Consider the following 22,062-nt stretch of genomic DNA (forward strand, 5'->3'; position numbering starts at 1 on the left):
TTATCACTGTTTAAGACAGAGGCTGAAGGGAGAGAAAGAATTTGGAACTCAAAGTAATAAACAATGTTAAAAATGAATATAATTTTTTAAATTTAAAAATAGAATTGCTATTGATTTTGAGAGTTTATTTTGTAGCCTAAAACTATTCCAAAACTATTGATTTCCTTAATTATTGTATTTGTTAATTTTTAATATTTCTAAGTTAATATCATGTTGTCAGCAAATAAGAATAGTTTAATCTCTTAATATATCTCAACATCTTCAATCACCTTCTCTTTTCTTATTGATTGTGCTAGAATTTCTAGACCTATATCAAATAATATTGGGGAAAAGAGGACTCATATTTATTGGGAAAGTATCCCATGTATCCACAGTATAAATAAAATACTTGCTTTTGTTTTAGGTACTTCTATTATATTTTTAAAAGATCCCTGTACCTATATTTGGTAGGAGTTGTAGTAAAGAATGTGTAACTTTGACAGATTTTTTCCATCCTTATCTAAAGAAATGCAAAAATCGTGTGGTTTCAGTTGTTTTTGGTTTTAATCCAATTAATTTTTTTTTGTCATTTACCTACTGTTGATGTATCCTTGTATGGATTGGTATTATCTATTTGGCATGATTTTATTTGAAATTTTTATAATACTTATTAATAATATTAGTCTATAGTTCTCCTTCATTGATTTACCCATCCCTGTGGCAAGAATGCTTTCGTTTCTCAATTTTTTAGAAGAATTTATGTTATGTGGGTACTAAACCTTTTAGAGTTTAAAGAATTCTGTTTTAAATCCATCAGGATTAGGAGGGGTTGGGGGGTTTTTTGTTTGTTTGTTTTGGGTATTTCCTTTACAGCTTGTTCTCATTTTTCTGAGAGCAGTTTATTAAAAGATCTCTATTTGGTCTTCTGTCCGTTTTAGCATTTCCTTTATTTGAAGCTATTCTACTATTTCCTTTGCATCTTCAAACTTGGTTAACATGCAGCTGATCATATTGGATGCCTATAATTTTTTTTCTATTGGTTTTGTGATTTATTGTTCATTTTTTATTTGATTTTTTGCCCTCTTATTTTTCAGTTGGGTTAGCTTAAAGGTTTATCAATGAAAGTATTTTGTATCAACGGTTATTTTAGCTTAATCTACTTAAAAACAACTTTCAAGTCTTTTTCCAATTTTATGCCTTTTTCTAGATTTAAAGTTTAGCTTAACTGATTATTTTAATTTTCTTTCTTCATTTTATCTATTTTAATTATTCTCCTTTTCCTCTCAGTTAAGTAGTTTAATATAATCTTCCCTAGCCTCCTCTTGTTTGATAGTTTTAAGCTTTATTTTCCATGTCTTTTTCTATAACGATTACCCATCATTCTCTTCATTATGTTTTTTTCTATTATAGACTTTTATTCTTTGATTCATGATCCTTTAATATTTAATTATCCCTTCTTTAGTCTCTGCACTATTCATGAAATTCAAGCATTTAAGGTACCTATTTTCAGTTCCCACTTTTAAACCATTTCTACATATAAGATCTTGTAGATATTACCCATTCGCACCATTTTTCTGTTGTGCTTCTCTCTTAGAAATATCCTGTAGGTGATACAGAGGATAGAAATATTGTTCTATGGCAGCAATTTTACTCTCCCACAGTTCATTACTACCCTTTGGTTTCCCCATGAATATTTTCTCCCATTAACCATTAATCTCTTTTCTAGGTACATGACTTCATACTCTCCTGGGTGTCAGTTTCCCCATGTGCTCTGATTCCCGTTCTCTTAAATTAATGGCCTATCTAAGCAGCCTATAATTCTGCCATTTAGTTCCCCCTCCCCCCCCAAAAAATGAATCATCCAGACATAACGTATTATGAGTTATGGTCATAATGTTTCAGCCCCTTTTCCACCACTTCTTTTTTTTGTGTACTTTAAGGAAGAAATCTCTTAATGGGGTGTCTGATGTTCTTTTTATTTCTCCTATCTAGGGTGTCTGAATAGAAAATAGTTCAGATTTGGTTTTCAATGTAGGAATGCTTTGAATCCTCTTTTTGTTTAATATGTATCTTTTTTTATTAAAAGTTAGGCTAAGTTTTAACAGGTATATCACTTTGGGTTGCAAGATACCCTTGGAGATCTCCATTATTTAGTTCTCTGATACAGTTTCTGGTGGGTACAGAATAGCCTAGAATAATCTGAATTTCTTTTCCTTTCCATTTGAAATTTTTCTCCTGGTTGCTTTAGAAATTTTTGTTGTTGTTGTTGTTGTTGTTACTGGAGATGCATCATAGGGTTATTTTATTCCAGAGAGGTGATTATAGATATTTTGATTGGCATTTTTTTCTGTGTTAAGAAGATCTGGTACTTTGTATTATTTCTTGAATTTTGATATTCAAGTTTTTGTACTTTTGTTCTTCTGGAAGATTTATAATTCTTAAATTGTCTCTACACATTCTATATGGGAGATCAATACATTTCGTCTGAATGGAGATCATATTTTCTTATAACATTACTGCCTTTGCTTCTCTTCTTACAGATCTTCTCTTCTGGGTATCTGCATTCTCAACCAGTTTTTCTCTCTATTCTATTCTAATATAGTCTTTTCTATTCTACTAATGATAGCTAAAAATAGCATTTATATAGAGCCTATTAAGTGCCAAGCACTGTGCTAAGCAATTAACACATATTATCTCATGTAACCCTCAAAACAACCTGGGGAGGCAGGTATTATTATTATATCCAAAAAAAGGACAAAAAGAGGCCAAAAGAGGTTAACTGACCTGCCTGAGGTTATACAGCTAGTGTCTGAAGTATTCATGGCTCCAAGCCTGGCATTCGGTTCACACTGTTTCACCTTACCACCCAATAACAATAAAAATAACAATTAAAGAAATAAAAAAATTATTATTATTAGCTTGCAGTCTACAAATACTGCTTTTACAATTCATCCTTTTAATAAAATGATTTAGGAATATCCTTCTGATACTATGCTTTCTTGAGAATACAAAGTTTCCTCTCTCATCAGGTTTAGGCATTTCCCATTGTCATGTTATATTTATTCATAGATATCTGGATGTGTTTAAGTGATTTAAGGGTTATATTCTCTTTTATTATGGCTATCTTCTCTGTAAGTTTATCTGCTTATGTTCATTGTCTTGAATTGGCTTTCTTCTGAGAGCTGTAGGAATTCCATTCTGTTTTCTTTATATTCCCATGTTGCTCACTTATGATTCCTTCCCTTTTTATTATACTTTCCCTGGGGCCCAGACCTGAAAACCATCCAAGTTTCCTCTCCTACTAGGCAATCCCAACCTCATTTTGATATCAATCCCCTTTTATCCAGTATTAGTAAATCATCATATATAGAGTATATCCTAGCCTCCAGTCTCGGTTTCTGCAATTCTTCAATTCTGTAGCTGAGTACTTTTGAAATACAAAGAGCTGCCATGCTAAAGATCAATCCAGAGCAAACTTTTGCCTTTTGGTTTTCTCTTGTACTCAGAGCACAGGAAGGGAAGAATTGAGCTCTATTATCAGCTCATGGGTTTGCTTAGGTTTTGCTACATCAAGTACAGCCCTGATGTAGGAGTTTGATGACTGATGGAGGAGTGGTGCTGACTGAGCATATTCAGGGTTGCAGATTAGCCTTTTCTTATATTAGTTCATCAAATTTTCACCTTTCTAGGGTCTTTGGTGTTTTTGAGCATGAATTCAGTTAAAATTATTTTGTCGTTTCCTATTTTGAAGAGGTTTGAGAGGTCATGAGGACTGTAGAAAGTGTCTAGTTTGTTGAGAACAAAATTTCCAGAAGCCACAACTTCTTGAGTAAATTCACCACCCCTTACTCTTTTTAGTAGTGGCGTTATAAGATTTGTTTTATGATTTAAGACTGTGAAATCACAGTTCACAAATTTCAGAACTAGAATAGATCAGTCCATATTTCAAAGAACCAAATTCTAATTTGTAGCTGTGACTAGGGTATATGTACCTTACCAGACAGATAAATGTATAGCATATGGTTGGTAAATGTTTAAATATGTATTCAAATAACAACTGTTCATTTAAATCCTCATTTTAATAACAATTGTACTAAAAGAAAATGAGAAATATGTTACAGAAATCTTTCATAAGTAGAGGTTGTACTAATGGCCTCTAAGTTCCTTTCCAACTCTAAAATATTGTGAAGTGTAGTTTTCTGTGAAAGCTCTAAGAACTGATATTGTTAAAGATCCTTTCTGGCTGTAAGAACTTCTACATTAAAGGTCTGAAGAGCATGGAATATGATATTTCACAAGACAAAAGATCTAGGATTATAACCCAGAACTACCTACCCAGCTAAAATGGTCCTAATACCCCAGGGGAAAAGAATAGATATTTAATGAAATAGAAGATGCCCAGGCATTCCTGAGGGAAAAAAAAGTTGCCCAGATTAACAGAAAAGGAAATAGAATACTTAACAATCTCATCTCAGAAAAAAGAAATTGAACAAATCATTAATTAATTCCCTATGAAAAAAATTCCCAGGTCCAGAAAAAGTCACAAGTGAATTCTAACAAACCTTTAAAGAAAAACTAATTCTAATACTAAATAAACTATTTGAAAAAGTTGGTGAAGAAGAAATTATGCCATATTCCTTTTATGACAGTAATATTCTGCTGACACCTAAAGTAAGAAGAACAAAAACAGAGAAAGAAAACTCCTTAATAAATATTGATGTGATGTAAAATTCATCTGGAAGAATCAAAGGTCAAGAATATCAAGTGAATAACTTAAAATAAATTGAAGGAAGGTACTCTAGACATCCCAGACATTGAAATGTATTATAAAGTGGTAATCATCAAAACAATCTGTAGAGGAGTGGATCAGTGGAATAGATTAGATAATCAGCACATAGTAGTAAATGACCAGAATAACCAAGTGTTTGATAAACCCAACGATCCAAATAGATTAAAGAAAGGGGTAAAGGACTTACTTGTACAAAAATATTTAAAATGGCTCTTTCTATGGTGGCAAAGAATTTCAGACTGAGGGAACACACATCAGTTGAGGAATGGCTGAACAAATTGTGGTATGTGATTGTGATGGCATACTACCATGCCATTAGAAATGACAAATAGGAAAATGTTTTAAAAACCTGGAAATACTTATATGAACTGATATTAAAATAAAGCGAGCAGAATGAGGAGAATATTGTACCAAGTAAGAACACTATTGTAAAGTGATCAGTTGTGAATGACTTAACTATTATCAACAGTGCAAAGATCCAAGGCAACCCAAAGAGATTCATGATGAAAAAGACTCTCCATTGCCACAGAAGGAACTGATGGAGTCTAAAAGCAGGTCTTTATTTCTTTAATGAGTTTTTTTGAATGTGTCTTATTTCATAATATGAGGAATATGGAAATATGTACTGTATGATAGCACAGATATAAGATATAGTTTGCCACTTCAGGCAGGGGGTAAAGGAAGAGAGGGAATTTGGATCACAAAATGTCAGGAAAAATGTTAAAAATCATTTCTGTTTGCAATCAGGAAAAAATACTATTTAAAAATCCTGAAATAATTCAAAGGATCATAGGAACACAGGGTCTGAAGACAATTCTCACAGGTGACCTAGTCCAATTCCTGATGATGGCATGAATCCCATCTACATCAACCTTAACAGCTTAGTCATATATTCTCTACCTGAAGATATCTGAAACAAAAAGTGATATCTTTCCTCCCTGCAATATATTACCAGGAAAGAACTCTGGGTCTCCATTCAAATTGTTTTATTTATTAATGATTTAAATAATACTGGGCAAGTAAATAGACTTCCCTGGGCTTCAATTTCTTCACCTTTAAAATGATGGATGATCTCCAAGAGGCCCTTCCCGTTCTAAATCCTCTTATAACCTACTAATTTTACTTTTGGACAAATCTGGTCATGAGAAAAGTTTTTCTTCATATTGAGTTGAAATCTGCTTTCTTGGTTTCCATACATTAGCCCTAGTCTTTTTGTCTCAAAAGAAAAAAGATTCCACGTCATTAAAAGTAAGTACCTGTGAGCGACATATTGATTCAGTTTTTAAATATAAAGTTATACATTTTATTATATTTCATTCATTTTATTTCCCAATTACATGTTAATCTGGTTTGTGCACAGCTGGCGAAGAGTTTGATCCCTCTTCTCAGCAAGATCCCTAGTAACCTTCATTTGAAGACTTCCATTGACCAAAGCCTTCAGTTCCCTGTACTATGCCTCTGTGTTTAGCAAGACTCGCAATATGGCGGCATGAATCTAACATGCAGGTGGCTAATGATGGGAGATTGTGTGATGAGGAGTTATCTGACAGATCACTGAATTCATGAGAACAGAACAAGAATGATCATTCTTTACCTTTTGTTCTTCATATGCATCCTTCAGACAAACGTAATTTGTCATGGCCCTCATTGCAATAGGCAGCTTTCCAATTGCCTTTAAATCAATAGGCTTTCTGTGTGCTGATATAATAAGTGTGTTCATCCACCAGTATGTGGCCTTTGAAAGCAAATTCACAAATGGTTGAAGAAATCTCACACCTAGATCTTGAAGGTCTTCAGGAGGTTTTACTTTTTGAGGCTTCATAAAAAATACATATCTCTGTAAATGGAAAAAAAAACAACGCCATGGAATGTTAAGTGATCCAAATTCTTTATCAATATATCACTTAGGTTTTTTATTTTAAATTTGTTACATTTTTGGAACAACTTTTTTTGATTTGAATTTTGCTTCTGGGTTGTTATCAATGACATTGTGTTTGGGGGGGTGAAGAACTCCTGGTGTATAAATATCCACATCAGTGAAGATCAGAAACAAATCTATATCTTAGAACTTAGAGAGCTATCTTTGGCACTATGGTCACCAAGCTATTATAGGGCAGAGGCAGTAGTTGAATCTATTCTTCCTGACACCAAGAAAAATTCTCAGTCCACTAGATTTATCCTCTCAGTTACTTTGAACATTTTAAGTAATCAAAAATAATAATAGCAGCTCCTATTTCTATGTTGTTGTTCAGACATCTAAAGTCATATCTGATGCTTCATGAACCCATTTGGAGTTTTCTTGGCAAAGATATTGGGGTGGTGTACTATTTCTTTTTCCAGTTCATTTTACAGATGAGGAAACTGAGTCAGCAAACAGGTTAAGTGACTTGCCCAGGGACACCTAACTAGTAAGAGCCTGAAGCCAAATTTGAACTCAGATCTTTCTGTCTCCAGGCCAAGCACTCTATCCACTTTTGTTATAACAACCTTAAAAGGCCATTAAAATATCAGTTTTACCAAAAATGAAACTAAGACTGAGGAAAGTTGGATGATTTGCTCTGACACAATGCTAATACACATCAAATAAAGGACTTAAGCCCAGATTTATTGCACTCAATCAAAAACTCTCTCTACATGAGGCAATCAGATGGCTCAGTTGATAGAGTGGGTGCAAGAAGATTTGAGTTCAAATTTGGCCTCTGACACTTTCTTACTATGTGGCCCTGGTTAAGTCACTTAACCTCTGTCTGCCTCAATTACCTCAACTGTGAAATAAGGGACATAATAGCATTTATTTTGCAACATTGTTGTGGGGATCAGGGAGACAACAGTTGTGTAATGCTTACCACAGTGCCTGGTAGGCACTTAATAAGAGGTTCTTCCCTTCCTTGCCACCACAATTTTGGCATCCAATTAAGTACATAATGCTTTATGCCATGAATGCTTTTCTGAAAATCTTTGTTTCAATTGAGAATTACAAAAATTAAATTTCCAACAACAAAGTAACAGTTGAATAAACTGTGGTATAGTAACAAAATGGAATACAATGCAATCAATAGCTTGCCCTTTAGTATGTACTTTAAAGTATGCAAAGCAAATTACATATCTTCATTTACTTATTTATCCCTATCAACAAAACAAGACTATCTGTCTTCTGTTTTTTCCATTTTTTCAGATGAGGAACTTGAGATTCATTAAGCTGAATAACTTTCAGCCATAGAGCTAGTGCTACCCAAGCAAGTGTGAGTGGCAGGATTTGAACCAAGAGATTTCTAACTCCAAATGTATCCCTCCACTGCCCTAGGATACCTCTTGACAAGTATGACTACTATAAGGAAATAAGTAAAGTGGAGGAAGGGAAGGCAGATTTCCTAGACCAAGATTCCTGGACCATGGCAAGTTACTGGATCCAGTGGGAGCTACAGCAGAGACAAAGCACAGCATAAAAGAGGGAATCTTGCCCCTCGCTGGTACTCTTTGAGTGCTTAGAAGGCATTAATAATGGTGGGATGAGACAAATAAAAAGGAATAAAAGAAATACATCCATCTGCTTCCTTTATCAAAGGCAGAAAGACCTTTAGACCAGAGTAGGAGGAGTAAAGGAGTCCCAGAAAGTCTTTCAGAACAGCTGAAATGAGATCCAGCTTCACTAGGTCTCTGCCCTTCACCAACCGTCCTGGGTTCTTTGATATATCTGTAGCAGGGAATCTTATTACTGTTGAGGGGCCTCTCCTCTAGGAAGGTAGGGTGGGATCTCTCTGGGTTCTATTTTATTGGTTCTCCGATGGCACAGACAGTAGAACTTTGGGAACTAGCTAGTGAGAGACACGGGCATATTTACACAGACCTGGAAGTTTCCAGTGGTTTATATAAACAAACAGCACAGAGATATGCAAAGTGGGGAAAGTAAAAAAAGAAGCAAACAAGCCACAAAGAAGCCTGGACACAAAATAAACACTATTGGTATTGGTTTGTCTGTTTGTTAGTTTTGGAGGGTGCTGACCATCACAATACTTTATCTTTGGCTGGAGGAAGCTAAGCAGCTTCATGGATAGAGTGTACTGAACTTGAAGTCAGGAAGACCTGACTTCAAATCCTAAATTAAACACTTATTAGCTATTTGACCATAGACGGTGAATTTAATTTCTCATGGCCTCAGCTTCCCTATTTGTAAAATGGGGATAATAATAGAACCTACTTCATTTGTTGTGAGGATTTAAATAAGAAAATATGTGTACATCTTTATATACTTTATACTTTACAAAACTTTAAAATATTCTTTAAATTCAACTATCATTAATTCATGATTCAACTTTGTCAAAGGAATTTTAACCCATTTTAAAGAGACATGAGGTCAGAAAAAAATACTGCATAAGTGGGGTGAAAAGAACCCAGAACATTATTTGGTCAAATGTCCTCTTATTTACTCCCATTTGGCAATGGTTCCTATTATACTTGATAAAAAAAAAATAAAAGGTCCAATTGACTGGTTTACTTTTCAACTCACTTCAAACTGTGCCACCACTCAACTGTTATAACTAGTTGGACATTAATTATGTATAAGCTCAATTTTATAAAAAAAAAAAAATAGCCTGCAGGTCACTGAAGCTCCAAGTTTCTCTGTTTTCAATAGTTAATACATAAATATTTACAAAATAATTAAATACCTGTCAGGAAAAGCAGAATTTTCTGTCATCAACATTTTATATTTACTAGAATTTTTTAAATATTCTTCATTAAGACTCGGTGTGTATTGTACCCGGTTAGCTACTTCGCTTAGTCCAATTCCTAACACTATTTACAAGCTAGCTGTCCTGCAATTACTGACTACTGAATACTATGAGGTTTTTGACAATGATAACCTGCAAAAGTTACAGCTTTTGGATTATTTGGCAATTGCACAGTTAATTTGAATATATCTGAAATAGGTCATTCAAGTCTTAAAGATTTTTTTGAAATCCCAAGTTATACATGTTAGTAGACTAAGTGTATAATAATAATGTATGTATGATAACTTTTAAATCTATAACTTTTTCTTTTAAAATATTTTTTCATGTTTGCATGATTCATTTTTTCCCTCCTTTCTTCCCTCTCCTCTCTTGGAGCTGACATGCAATTCCACTGGGTTATACAAGTGTTATCACTTAATGCTTATTTCTGTATTATTCATTTTTAATAGTCATCTTTTAAAACCAAAACCCCAAAATCCTTTACCCATATAAACAAGTGATAAATCATATGTTTTTCTTTTGAGTTTCTACTCTCATAGTTCTTTCTCTCAACATGTATAGGATTCTTTCTCATAAATCCCTCGGTAGTATTCTGGATTGTTGCATTGCTACAAGTAGCAAAACCCATTACATTGGATTGTTCCACAATGTTTCACTTTCTGCGTACAATGTTCTCTTGGTTCTGCTCATTTCACTCTGTATCAAATCATGGAGGTTCTCACAATTCCTACAGAAATTCTCCAGCTCATCATTCCTCACGACACAATAGTATTTCATCACCATTAGATACCACGATTTATTCACCCATTCCCCAATCAAGGGACACCTCCTCATTTTCCAATTTTTAAATCTATAAATTTTTATTGAAAGGAACCCTGAAATCAATCATAAGATCACATATGTGAAGGGGTGGAGAACTCAGAGAATGCCTCGTTTGTTCTCCTAATTTTTTACAGAGACAATTAAAGGTAATAATTAACCTAATATCGAATGGGTAGCAATTCAAAGAGATAAAATTTGAACGCAGGTCCCATGACTCCAAATCCAATATCTTTTCACTTATACCATAATTATATATGGCTACACATTTTTCTTAAAGTATATATGTATTTTAAAGAATCCAGAGGGTGTCCCAAAAGTCTAAGCTCAGTTTTAAGTTGTACTATGTTAAAACTTAAATAACTTTACTAACTTAAAGCTTAAACATACACCAAATTTTAAGCTTTTTATTTTTTTTATATTTTAGATTTAGATGTTTTATCTGTTTTATATTTTTATAGATGACTCTCTCTATTGCCCTTTTGATAGCTAGGTGACAATGGATGGAGAGCTGCAGTCAGGAAAATCTGAGATCTAATGGGACATAGGATACTTATTAGCAGTATGATCCAAGGCATGTCACTTAATCTCTGTTTGTCTCAGTTTTTTCAACTGTAAAACTGAAGATAATGTAATAATAATAATTGTTAATAAGACGATAAGAATTGTTGTGAGGATCAAATGAAATACAATTTTTTTATGCACTTAACCCCCTGACTGGTACATCGTTGGTGCTTATTAAATACTTGTTTCCTCTCCTGTGCTTCTCTTTTCCCTCTTCAATTCAATTTTTGGGCACACTTAATATCCTCATTGTAGGTACTGGGAAGGAGAGAAAGGGAAGAGAACTCTAGTCAAAGAATAACGATAAAGATAAGTCTATAAATATGGAGATCCTGGTGAAGAAAGTAATTGAATACCTCAAAAGATATTACTTTGGTCAGAAGCTAAGAAGTGAAATTAAATAAGAAGAAAATGTTGATGAGAAATACACTAGCATAAGCACTGAGGTACTGCAGCTCAAGCTATGAATCAGTTTTAATTGTTTGGAACTACATTATGCCCAATTATGTCTCCATCAGACAACTGCCCCAGAAATACAAAACTGATAACTTTTGTAGGTTAGTCATCAGTGTTTGCAGGGCAGAACAGCTTGCAAATAGGGTTAGGAAATGGGTTGATCAAGGTAATTCACTCTCCAAGGTGTAGTACACACTGAGTCTCAATGAAGGATGTTTTTTAAAAATGCTTTTTAAAAAATATAAATATTTGAATGCCAGAAAATTCTGCTCTTCATAATGGGTATGTAATAATTTTTCAATAAGTGTAGCTGTGTGTAAGAGTGAAAGTTCAAATCCCCTAGTGGATACTAACACAAATGTGGAGCATTTTCACTTTTTTCCTCAGACACACAGATGCCGTGCCTTGTCTTATAGCTGATGGAAATAACCTCTACTATTTTTAAAAAAGCAACTGGTTGTCCATATTTATCATGGTTTAGTTAATCAATTCTAATGACTGGGCTGTCTGACCATGGTCCAATGTTCTTAACTACCCAAAGTATGTCCTTCCTACAGCTGGTTCAAAAGTGCTCGACTGCATTTTCCAAGTATGCATAATGGTACCTCATTATATAAAATAGTTTAATATAAGTCGGAATTTCTAGATCTGATTTATACTCCATCAAAGGTAATGTATAGTAGAAATGTCAGGTGAATATTATATAATGTACAACACAACATGAATGCTAAGGCCATGTCACAGTGAGGTGGTAGATCAATAAATTACTGCAAGGAAAAGCTTATTTCCTTGGTCCTGAACTTTGTAAATAATTCAGTTTTGTCAATAAAAATTCATCTTCTTAGTTTCCCTCTCTCTCTCTCCCTCTCTCTCTCTCTCTCTCTCTCTCTCTCTCTCTCTCTCTCTCTCTCTCTCTTTCTCTCTCTCTCTCTCTCTCATTTCAGAATAAATAGGATATTTTGATCAAAATTAAGGATAGCTGTGAAATGAAACAAAAATCATAAAACTCTTACCCTAACTCGAATAACATTGATCTCTACAGCCATTAATAATCCATTGAGGATGACCATCATTCCGGTGATGCAGAATCGAAGTTCAGATACTCCCATGCCACGCTGACAGTACTTAACTAACTTTATTGTTTTTGTGATAAAGGCCATTACCCAATAAAGAAAGAGGGCTGAAAAAAATACAATAACAAAAATGTTGGAATTCTATTTTAAATTCATGAAAGTTTACATGCACAGATAGAAATTTTCTATAGAATGTACTCAAATGTTCAACTGGATCTGTAACCATATCGATGCTGATTGCAACCCATTCTGTGTAGGTCATTTCTTCCCATATATTCACCACAAGGAGTCTACTCAATGTCTTGGGCATCTTCCTCACTTTCTTTCAACACTGTTAGCATTCTAATGGAATCTCTAAGGCTTTCCATTTCCTATTCCTCACTCTTGTCATGTAGGCAATACAAATTCCTTTTCAATCACACAGTATTTTAGTATTGTTATACCACTTCATCTTTTAATTCTTCAATGCCAACTCATAGCAAACTGCTCATGTCAAATGAGTGACTCCCCCTTACCCAAAAGTGATCCAGAACTTTGGCATTTTGTTTCTACATAATTTTTATTTAACATAAAATAGCAGATCATTATGATGCTCATCAATCATTATGTTCACTCTATAAATACCTGAATTTTTTAAATGATGATGCATTAAATTGTGAATTCTAAAAATCTTCTTTATTCTAGTATTTTCTCTATCCATATTGATGAATATGAGGATCAATAAATAACACATGAGCAGATATAAATGAGACATTTTAGGATAGCCAGATATGATTTAGTATTCTGCTGAAATTCATTTCCTATGTTAATATCCTCACATATCTTAGGAAACTCTGATTTCTTAAAATACTCAAAACCTGATCTCTGGAAATTGGTTTTTATAGTAAGACAGATGTAACAATGCCTTTGCATTGGGAAGACTTTCTTTAAAGGGAAATGGAGTAAAGGTCTATAACTGAAAGCAGTCAACAACAGTAATAAAGACAATATAAAAAATAGAGGAGAGTTCTTTTTAGCTCCTTCTTTCCCACTTATTGATAAGTCATCTTGTTGCTATAGAAACTCTTCCACAAAATATAAGATGAATACCTAAAATTAATCAATCAATAAAAATGTATTAAGAACCTGCTAAGGCACTGTGAAAATTAATGCACAAAGACAATTGAATTTCGAGCGTGAGGTAGAGAGGGTCAGTGGATAGAGAGCTGGCCCTGAGTGCAAGTCATACTTAGACATATGCTAGCTTGTGGCCTTGGGGGAAATCACTTAACCTATAGGTGTACCAGGCAATTCTCTGAAGCTACCTGCTGCAGTGAGAGAAGTACTGAACTTCATTGGTAGAGAAAGTCCCTGTACACTGAAGAAACCACAACCTCAGACAAAAGAAGAAAAAGATATATGTGTATGTGTGCGTAATCTTTCTATTATTTCACAGTGCTACTTTCACAAGCACCCACTGCTTTGGAAAACAAGTATTTTTAAAGCTCCAGATAATAAAGTCAAAAGATTTTTCCTACCAATTAAAACTTATGAAAATATACTGACATTCTATGTGATTTTCAGGATCTCCTTATAAATTATTGCTTTTCTACCTGAGTTACTAAAAATAGAATTATACAGTATACTTGGGCTTTTTTAAAAGCTTAAATTGAAGGAAAGGTCATGAATTAAATTTAAGCCAGCAAAGTACATCTGTCTCCAATAATTGTATCTTTTAGTCCCTATATGAGAATACCCGAGTTCTAGTTCTTATTATTCATTGCAATGCCAGCAAATATCAAGAGGAAGATTCAAATACAGTTTTCCCCTGGCTTCAAGCTCAGGGCTCTTTCTACTATGTCACACTGCTTTTGTTGGGATTATTTAGTTCAATTATCTCATTCCTTATTATTCATGATAATAAAGAGCTGATTATTAAACTAATTCATGCTTTCATCAAATCATGCACATTAACATAGTTAGTCAGTAGGTAATAAATGTATTAAATATGTATAGAAAATAACAATATAAAAACTGTCTTGTAATTTGTTTTAATGAACTATTTCCTTTGAAAATTAATGAAATCAAATTTTCACAAACACCTCTAAATTTGAATTTACTCGAGACAAAAAAAGTGAGAGGCTATCACTTACCCTGATTTAATCATTTCTTTAAAAAAAAAAAAAAACCTTACCTTCTCTGTCTTAGAATTGATATAAGTATTGTTTCAAGGCATTAGAGTGATAAATGCTAGGCAATTGGGGTTAGGTGATTTGCCAAGGGTTAGGGTCAAATTTGAACCCCAATCCTCCCAAATATAGACCTGGCACTCTGTCCACTGAGTATCAAAGCTGTCCCATTAGTCATTTCTTCTACAATTTCTAAAACCTCATTCCACGCTATACCATTTCTGTACCTCCTAAACTGTCTGTAACAACTAGATAAAAGATAGGTAAACTCCAGGATTATCTTATGTACCAAGTGTCTTCTACAGTCATTTACCTCCACAATATTTTTTTTGCTTTCACAACTATACATAACTACATTAGAACAATAGTCTATTAACTCATTTACTAATATTCCTCCATCAAATTCCTCCTCAAAATTAATTTCTGTTGAGTTTCACCTCTCTTATAGAATATTTTAGAGCTAAAAACAAATCAAAATGTAAATCATTGTCACCTAGTTGTCCTTGCTGTCACTGAACTTGCTTTTCAGTGAATCTTCCATCTTTTCTTCTTGAAGAATATCTAAACTTATATTGAATCTCAATGATAAAAAATGTGTCTAATATGAAATCACTTCTTTCCTTGAGAGTTGTTAAATCCAAGTGACCCAGATTCTGAGCTTGATCCTAGGCTAGTGATCTCGGTAGGATTCATGGCAAAGTAATTAGCTAATGTACTTACTATTTTTGTGACTTATTCTACTGGTTCCCTCACCTCTACTCAGGCCCTACCACTGAGAGGGTCTAAGAAATGAAAGGGAGATCTTTGCCAATTCAACAAAACTAGGGACTTAGCACCAAGATTTACAAAACAAAGCAGGTGTAAAGTGAATATTGAAAAGAGGAGTCTCATTTTTTTAACATGTGCAGTGTTCTGCCTACTGTATACCCATGAGCGTAACTAATTCTTTTGGAAAAGTAGATGATCTGAGAGGAGAATAATAGGAGGCTTGTCTTACTTTCAAAGTTAAAATGGACCTTCTATCTAGAAAAATACTCCAAGTCTTGAAAGGGAAAACTGTAAACCTCAAAACTGAACTGAACAAGTGAAGGAATTTTTAAATTAAATGTTTTATTGAAAACTTTTTGATATCACTAAAAGTTCACAAAACTTGTTTTGTAGCTATTTGTGGATAAATTAACTGATTTATATAAATACGTGTAATACCTGCTATCCACTACAGGAAGATGTCCTCTTTATCCCTCCAAATAGTCCTTGAACTCAATATCATAGCTAGGACAGCTCTCACAATTGACCCCAGAGGGTGAGGCAGGCAAAGCCTGACCCTGCAAGACTTGTGGAGACTTCCTATTTCCCACCTTCCCACTACTTTATCCCACAAATTCACTTGCCTTACCTTTCATGTGTTCCTTTAGACTAAATAACTGTTTACTAGATCAAGTGCCTTCTTCATAGTATCCAAGAAGGGAGGCTTGGAGTTTGGGGGGAGGAAATTTACATTCTCTCCTCAGAGAGGAGGAAGCTGTCTGTCCTGTACTTTATTTCAACCAAGTCTCTGAGGGAACAGTAACCAGTGATTGTGAAGGAAATCAGTGTGGGATTTACTGGGGAAAGAAAGAGGGAAACCAATCTATCCCTTCTCTCCACCTCTTGGCTCCATTCCATCTCTACCACACTCTAGTCCTGAATTCAGTGGTGGGGGACTCCATTTCTCTCCCCCCACTACATAAGCTATAACTATTTTTTTCTTACTGATTTTTAGAGCATTGGGGGGAGAAGAAAATGGATTTTAAACAAAACAATTTCACTTACCTAAAAGCAACTTAGGAAAGTTTGATGTTTCAATATTGTGATAATAAACTATTGATGTCGTTGTGGCCACAAATCCCATGACAGCAGGCATGAAGAGATGAAGGTGACGAGATTCCATGTGTCTAAAAGAAATAGCATAATATAAAGCCCCAGAGTTTCTATTACTAATTCTTTCAGGTTTCAGTAGTATTAATTTTAGTCTCTCTTCCAATTACATTTCTTGAATGGAAAACATTCTACTACATGTGGTGAGATATACCCACACATCTGCTGAAGGGTAGTTGGGAAATTAGCAAATATTTGGATAAAAGTAAATAAATGAATATTCAACACAACATAAGTTTCCTTAGTACTAACTTGGGAAAATATGTTTTTTATTTTGAAATCTTCTCTATCATCCTATTTTTTACTAAATTAACCCTTCTCTACCCTCCTTAGTTAGCTCTACCATTTTGGCCTTCCTTTTATTTCTCCAAGGACCTGTGTTATAATAATAGCTTACTCTATAGTTCAGCTTTCTTTGTACCCAGTCCTGATATGTAACACAGTACAGGGCAAACAGTATAAGCATCATAAAATTCATTGAGTGATTGACTTCAAAGGATTGCACATTGCCTTTAAATCTTTGGGTTTATTCAATCTATCATACCATTTTAAGAGTGTGAGTCAAATAGGTCAACCCCACCAATCAAAGGCATTTCAACTATGAGCTATATAACAGGAAGCCTATTGCAATCGACTGAGGAGACTTGGTCATACTCTGTGAATTTTGTATGAAACCAGCAAACAAGTTTGGAAATGGGAATTTGAGCATCTTCCTGAATAATGGAGAGCCATTTCAGCCAGCTCCTTAAGAAGGAACTATTTGTAGAGAGGAAGAATATTCCAGTCTTATCCTGTTCTCTTTTTCTGGCATCCCAGTCAGAGAATTACCTTCAGAGAGTCATAGAATTTGAGATTTCCTATAAGTATCTGAGTCCTAGAAGCTTCCTGCAATAGTTGATACAGTGAAGAAAGGCTGAATCAGGACTCTAGAAAAAGAAGCTGGAGAGAAGCTAAGTCATGAATAAAAGAGGACTTCATGAACACATCACAAAGGGAAAAAAATCTTTAGGCAACCAAGAGGTGTGAATTACTTCTTACAACTTATGATCTCTAAACCTATGCCACTTGCCCTAGGATTCTGTATATATTTATGTAAACATGTGCCATAATTTTTTTGTAGGGAAGGAAGAGAAGCACACAGGTTCACAAAAATAGCCAGTCTCTGCTGGATTCCATGGACCAAGTAGCTGCCTATCTGATGTGAATGGTGGCATCTTAAAAATCCTAAAGTTTATCAAGGAAAAACTAATCCCTATGTCTGTTGTGTTAATTTTTACCTCTGATGATATAACTTCTACCCCTGATGTTGTATCTCTTTGTTCATTTCCTTGGCAGAAGTTTAAACTTTGTCCCTTACCTAAAGTTTTAGAAATCTCTCAACATTAATTTCAAAGTAAGTTGACTGATAGTACATTTTAGAGATATGTATTTAGTACCTTCATTTTTAATAACTTTAAAGTTATACTCAGATTAGACAAATACATGAAGGTTTTATTATATGTACATAATGTTGTATACAAGTAAAAATGTAGTATTTTTATGGTCCCTGAATTTAACTACTATAATATTTATTATAAAAATAACTATAGGTTTTTAAGTTATTTTCAAGGCTATAAAAGAGCATTTGCTCTATGCATGATAAAAATAGTTTCATAAAATGTAGTTTCGATGGTCAAAGTTCCAGAAAGCTTTTTTGGCTGGTACAAATGTGTAAATCATATCATTGTTCTGAGCTCTTAACTGTATTGAACTTTTTCACTTGAGAATTAAATATGGAGGAAACAGAAGTTATGAGGGAAGTTGAGTATCTATGTAAAAAAGACAGAAGAATATAGAAATTAGAGTAAATAGGGATAAATATATAGTACAGAGGGAAGAAATCAATAAAGAAATATATAGGAACAAAGATTTCTACATGCATGTATGCTTATATAGGCATAAAAATTAGAGAAGGAAGCAAGAATTATGTATTAAAATGGTTAAGAGAGGGAAAGGTCAAAGTGAGTGACAAAGGTTCAAATCAAAGATGCTTTAATATAAATTACTAAATAATGTCCCAAGAAAAGGAAAAAGGCAAATTTAATGCCATGGCATGACAGGATATTAGTGCTGCATCTGTAACTCCTTTTGGATTTAGAAAATTCCACCTTTTTGTATACATTCAACTGTATTCTGCATTTATGTACCTACAAATGCAATGTGATATCATTAGCTAAATAATGACTTACGTATCAGAAACAATGCCCTCGGCTATTTCACAAACATGAACAAATAGGAGAGCAAATGTAAGAATCCATCTCAGGTTATGTCCAGGGAAATGAAGCCATGTGTTGTGATGAATTTGTACTTTTGAACTTTGACTACCCCACCCTGAAAAAGGAGGACAAAGCAAAGCAAAAATAAGGTTAGACGATAATGAAAAGAATATCTAACCAATTATCTATAAATTATTTGACTAGTTCTATAAAAACTATTACTGAATCAATGCTATTTAGTTAATGACATTGACATATCTCAAAAATAACTGCTACATATTTTTGAGTATGTGAATTTTACATTTGTCTCCATTAAACTCCCTTTTTTAACACATGGACAAGAGCAGAGGAAAGTCTCTCACTGATGAATTATATCATTTTTCCTTAAATCATTATAAAAAAGAATTAAACTCAATTTCTGATCAATATTTTAGAACTTCTCATGAGTAAGAAAATCTAAATCTATCCAAAATAGATGGGAAAATATTCTCATTTAGGAATAAAATTAAACAGTTTTAGAGAGATTAGGGCTTTCTAGTAATAATTCTAATAATAATAATTCAATTAACTTATGGCATATATATTATTGAAAGGGGAATTGCAGAGAGTAGTGTGAACCTAGTTTCTCTAGCTGCAATTAGGTACAACATTCATTTATCAGAAACAACTAATTAAAAATTTCAATTCATTATGAAGCTTAGTAGAATAATAACTACTATAATTGTAGCTAACTTTTAAAAAGCCCCTACTATGTTCCAGGCACTATGCTAAGAGCTTAACAAATATTATTTCATTTGATCCTCACAACAATCCTGGGAAGTTGGTTTTATAATTATCCCCTTTTTACAGATGACAAACCTGAACCAAATGAACTAAGGTGACTTGCTAGGATCAGACAGCTTGTAGGGTCTGTGGCCTCATTTGAATTCGTCTTCCTGATTCCAAGCTATCCAGCAGGCAACCTTGTTCCAGAGTTCATCTTATTGAATAAAAATTTACAGAACCTCAAATCTTATGTTAAAATTTTCATTTTCTTTGGAAAAAGGAACCCCACTGGAGTTCTCAAAGTTAGCACTCTTCAAACCTTCCTGCCACCTTTTAGATGGATGTAAAGTACCACATTCCTAGAGTGGAAAGTTGGTATGAGTTTAAATTATCCTGGTGACAAAATAATTATTAAAGGTCTAAAGATTCTTTTCAGGAAGGAATTACTATATAGTCACAAAAGCACTATAATATTTATTAAATATTTCATTTCTTTGTTTCTCAATTTTTATACACTAATTACATTTTTTAATATTCCTTATCTTTCCCATAGACAAGATCCCCACAGATCTTCCTGATACAAGAGGCCAGCATATTTGCTAAATTTCCAAGCATAGAACATAAGAAATGCATTAATAATTTTCAAATTTGAATACGCGAGGTGCTCTTAGTAATTCATGCAACAAATGTTCTCCCTAGCGGAAAACACTTTCTTTTTCATTCTTGTTGACAAACTAACCCTTTCAGTACATCAGTAATTAAACTTCATTTTATGATTTCATTCAGACTTTATTTTAAGTTGATGTTGTTGTTGATGTTGTTCATGTAAAACTCTTCATGACCTCATTTGAGATTTTCTTGGTAAAGATACTGAGTGGTTTGCCATTTCTTTCTTCTATCCATTTTACAAATGAGAAACTAAGGCAAGTAGGTTAAGTGAGCTGCCCACAGTAACACAGTTAGTAAGTGTCTGAGGCCAGAACTGCATTCTACAAAATGTCTTTCTGACTTAATGCCGAGCACTCTAAATCTACTATGGCACATAGCTGCAACAAAGTAAGTCAACATCTTATAATGATGAAGGAAACTTTATGTATTCCATTGGTTAGATCTTTCCTGTATCTCTTCCTGAAGGTACAATGTAATTGAAGATGTATGAAAAATCTTACATTTGGATCCAAAACATCAACTTCAAAAATACAAGCTAAAAAATGTGCAGGCAGAGAAAAAAATATAGGTGTGTTAGTAAACCTTCAAATCCAAATGGGTCAACATTATGCTATGGCAGTCAAAAATGCTAGTCCCAACTTGGAATCCATCAGGATAAAGAATAATATCTAAGACAAATGAGGCAACAGTTACATTCTATTTTGATTCCCAATTCTGGGAATATTGTAGGAAGGATACGGCTAACCTGAACAATTTCCAGGATATGTGAAGTTTGTGCTATTGAAGATCCATTTAAGGAATTAGAACTGTTGAGCTCTGGGAAGCGTAGATATGGGGTGGGGATGGGGTAGAATTGAGGAAAAGGTAAGAAATGTGACTTCAAATATTTTAATAACTCTTACAGAGAATGATTAACCTCATTTTTCAAGGTTCCAAGGGCCAATTAGAACAAAAAGCAAAGGGTGGAAGTTGCAAAAAAGCAAATTTAGGTGTGAAATAAAGAAAAACCTAGGCCCTAAAGAACAAACTCAATAGCATTCAATCCTAAAATTAGCTGGTTTTTGTCTCCATTTATTAAGGTAGGCACCAGAACATGAGACCTCTTTTATATGTTTATGTTATTTTGTATTTATTCCACATAAATATGAATCTAACTGTGGTTTTCCCATCAATAGTCTGTAAGTTCATTGAGATCAGAAGAAACTATTTCACTTTTTATCTGTATATCACCAGTATCTAGCACAATACCTAAAAATTGGTAGATTCTTAATAAATGTTTGTTGAATTAAACTCATTATTATCTTCAATGTAATGCATTCCTAAAGGAAAGTGACAAATGTTGGAGAGGATGTGGCAAAATTGGGACACTAATACACTGCTGGTGGAGTCATGAATTGGTCAACCATCTGGAGAGCAATTTAGAATTATGCCGAAAGGGCTTTAAAAGACTGCCTGCCCTTTGATACAGCCATACTACAGCTGGGTTTATGCCTCAAAGAGATAATAAGAGAAAAGACTTATACAAGAATATTCATAGCTGTGCTCTTTTGTGGTAGCAAAAAAATTGGAAAATGGGGGGGGATCCTCTGATTGGCTGAACAAACTGTGGTATCTGATGGTGATGGAATATTATTGTGCTGAAAAGAATAAAGAAATGGGGGAATTCCATATCAACTGCAACAACCTCCAGGAACTGATGCAGAGTGAGAGGAGCAAAACCAAGAGAACATTGTACTCAGAGACTGATAAACTGTGGCACAATTGAATGTGATAGACTTTTCTGCAAGTAGCAATGCAATGACCCAGGACAATTCCTAGGAACTTAGGAGAAAGAATGAACTGTGGATCCAAAAATGCATTAGAAAAATATATGATTGA

The 22,062-nt window shown here is 33.9% G+C and overlaps 1 protein-coding gene across 4 annotated transcripts in view; it reads right to left on the reverse strand.

Annotated features, from left to right (window-relative positions):
- The window catches only part of ABCC9 (ATP binding cassette subfamily C member 9), a 194,794-nt gene that overhangs the window by 146,180 nt on the left and 26,552 nt on the right, over positions 1-22,062 (reverse strand). For all 4 annotated transcript variants that reach the window (XM_001362608.3, XM_016425869.2, XM_007503530.2 and 1 more), the window contains exons 3-6: positions 18,724-18,865; positions 16,391-16,512; positions 12,351-12,517; positions 6,363-6,605 (exon numbers count right to left, since the gene is read on the reverse strand). In XM_001362608.3, the coding sequence (XP_001362645.1) occupies positions 6,363-6,605; positions 12,351-12,517; positions 16,391-16,512; positions 18,724-18,865 (674 nt within the window). The remainder of the gene's footprint in view (positions 1-6,362; positions 6,606-12,350; positions 12,518-16,390; positions 16,513-18,723; positions 18,866-22,062) is intronic.

The sequence above is a fragment of the Monodelphis domestica genome, chromosome 5, assembly GCF_027887165.1.
Source record: "Monodelphis domestica isolate mMonDom1 chromosome 5, mMonDom1.pri, whole genome shotgun sequence".
NCBI classification, from domain to species: Eukaryota; Metazoa; Chordata; class Mammalia; order Didelphimorphia; family Didelphidae; genus Monodelphis; species Monodelphis domestica.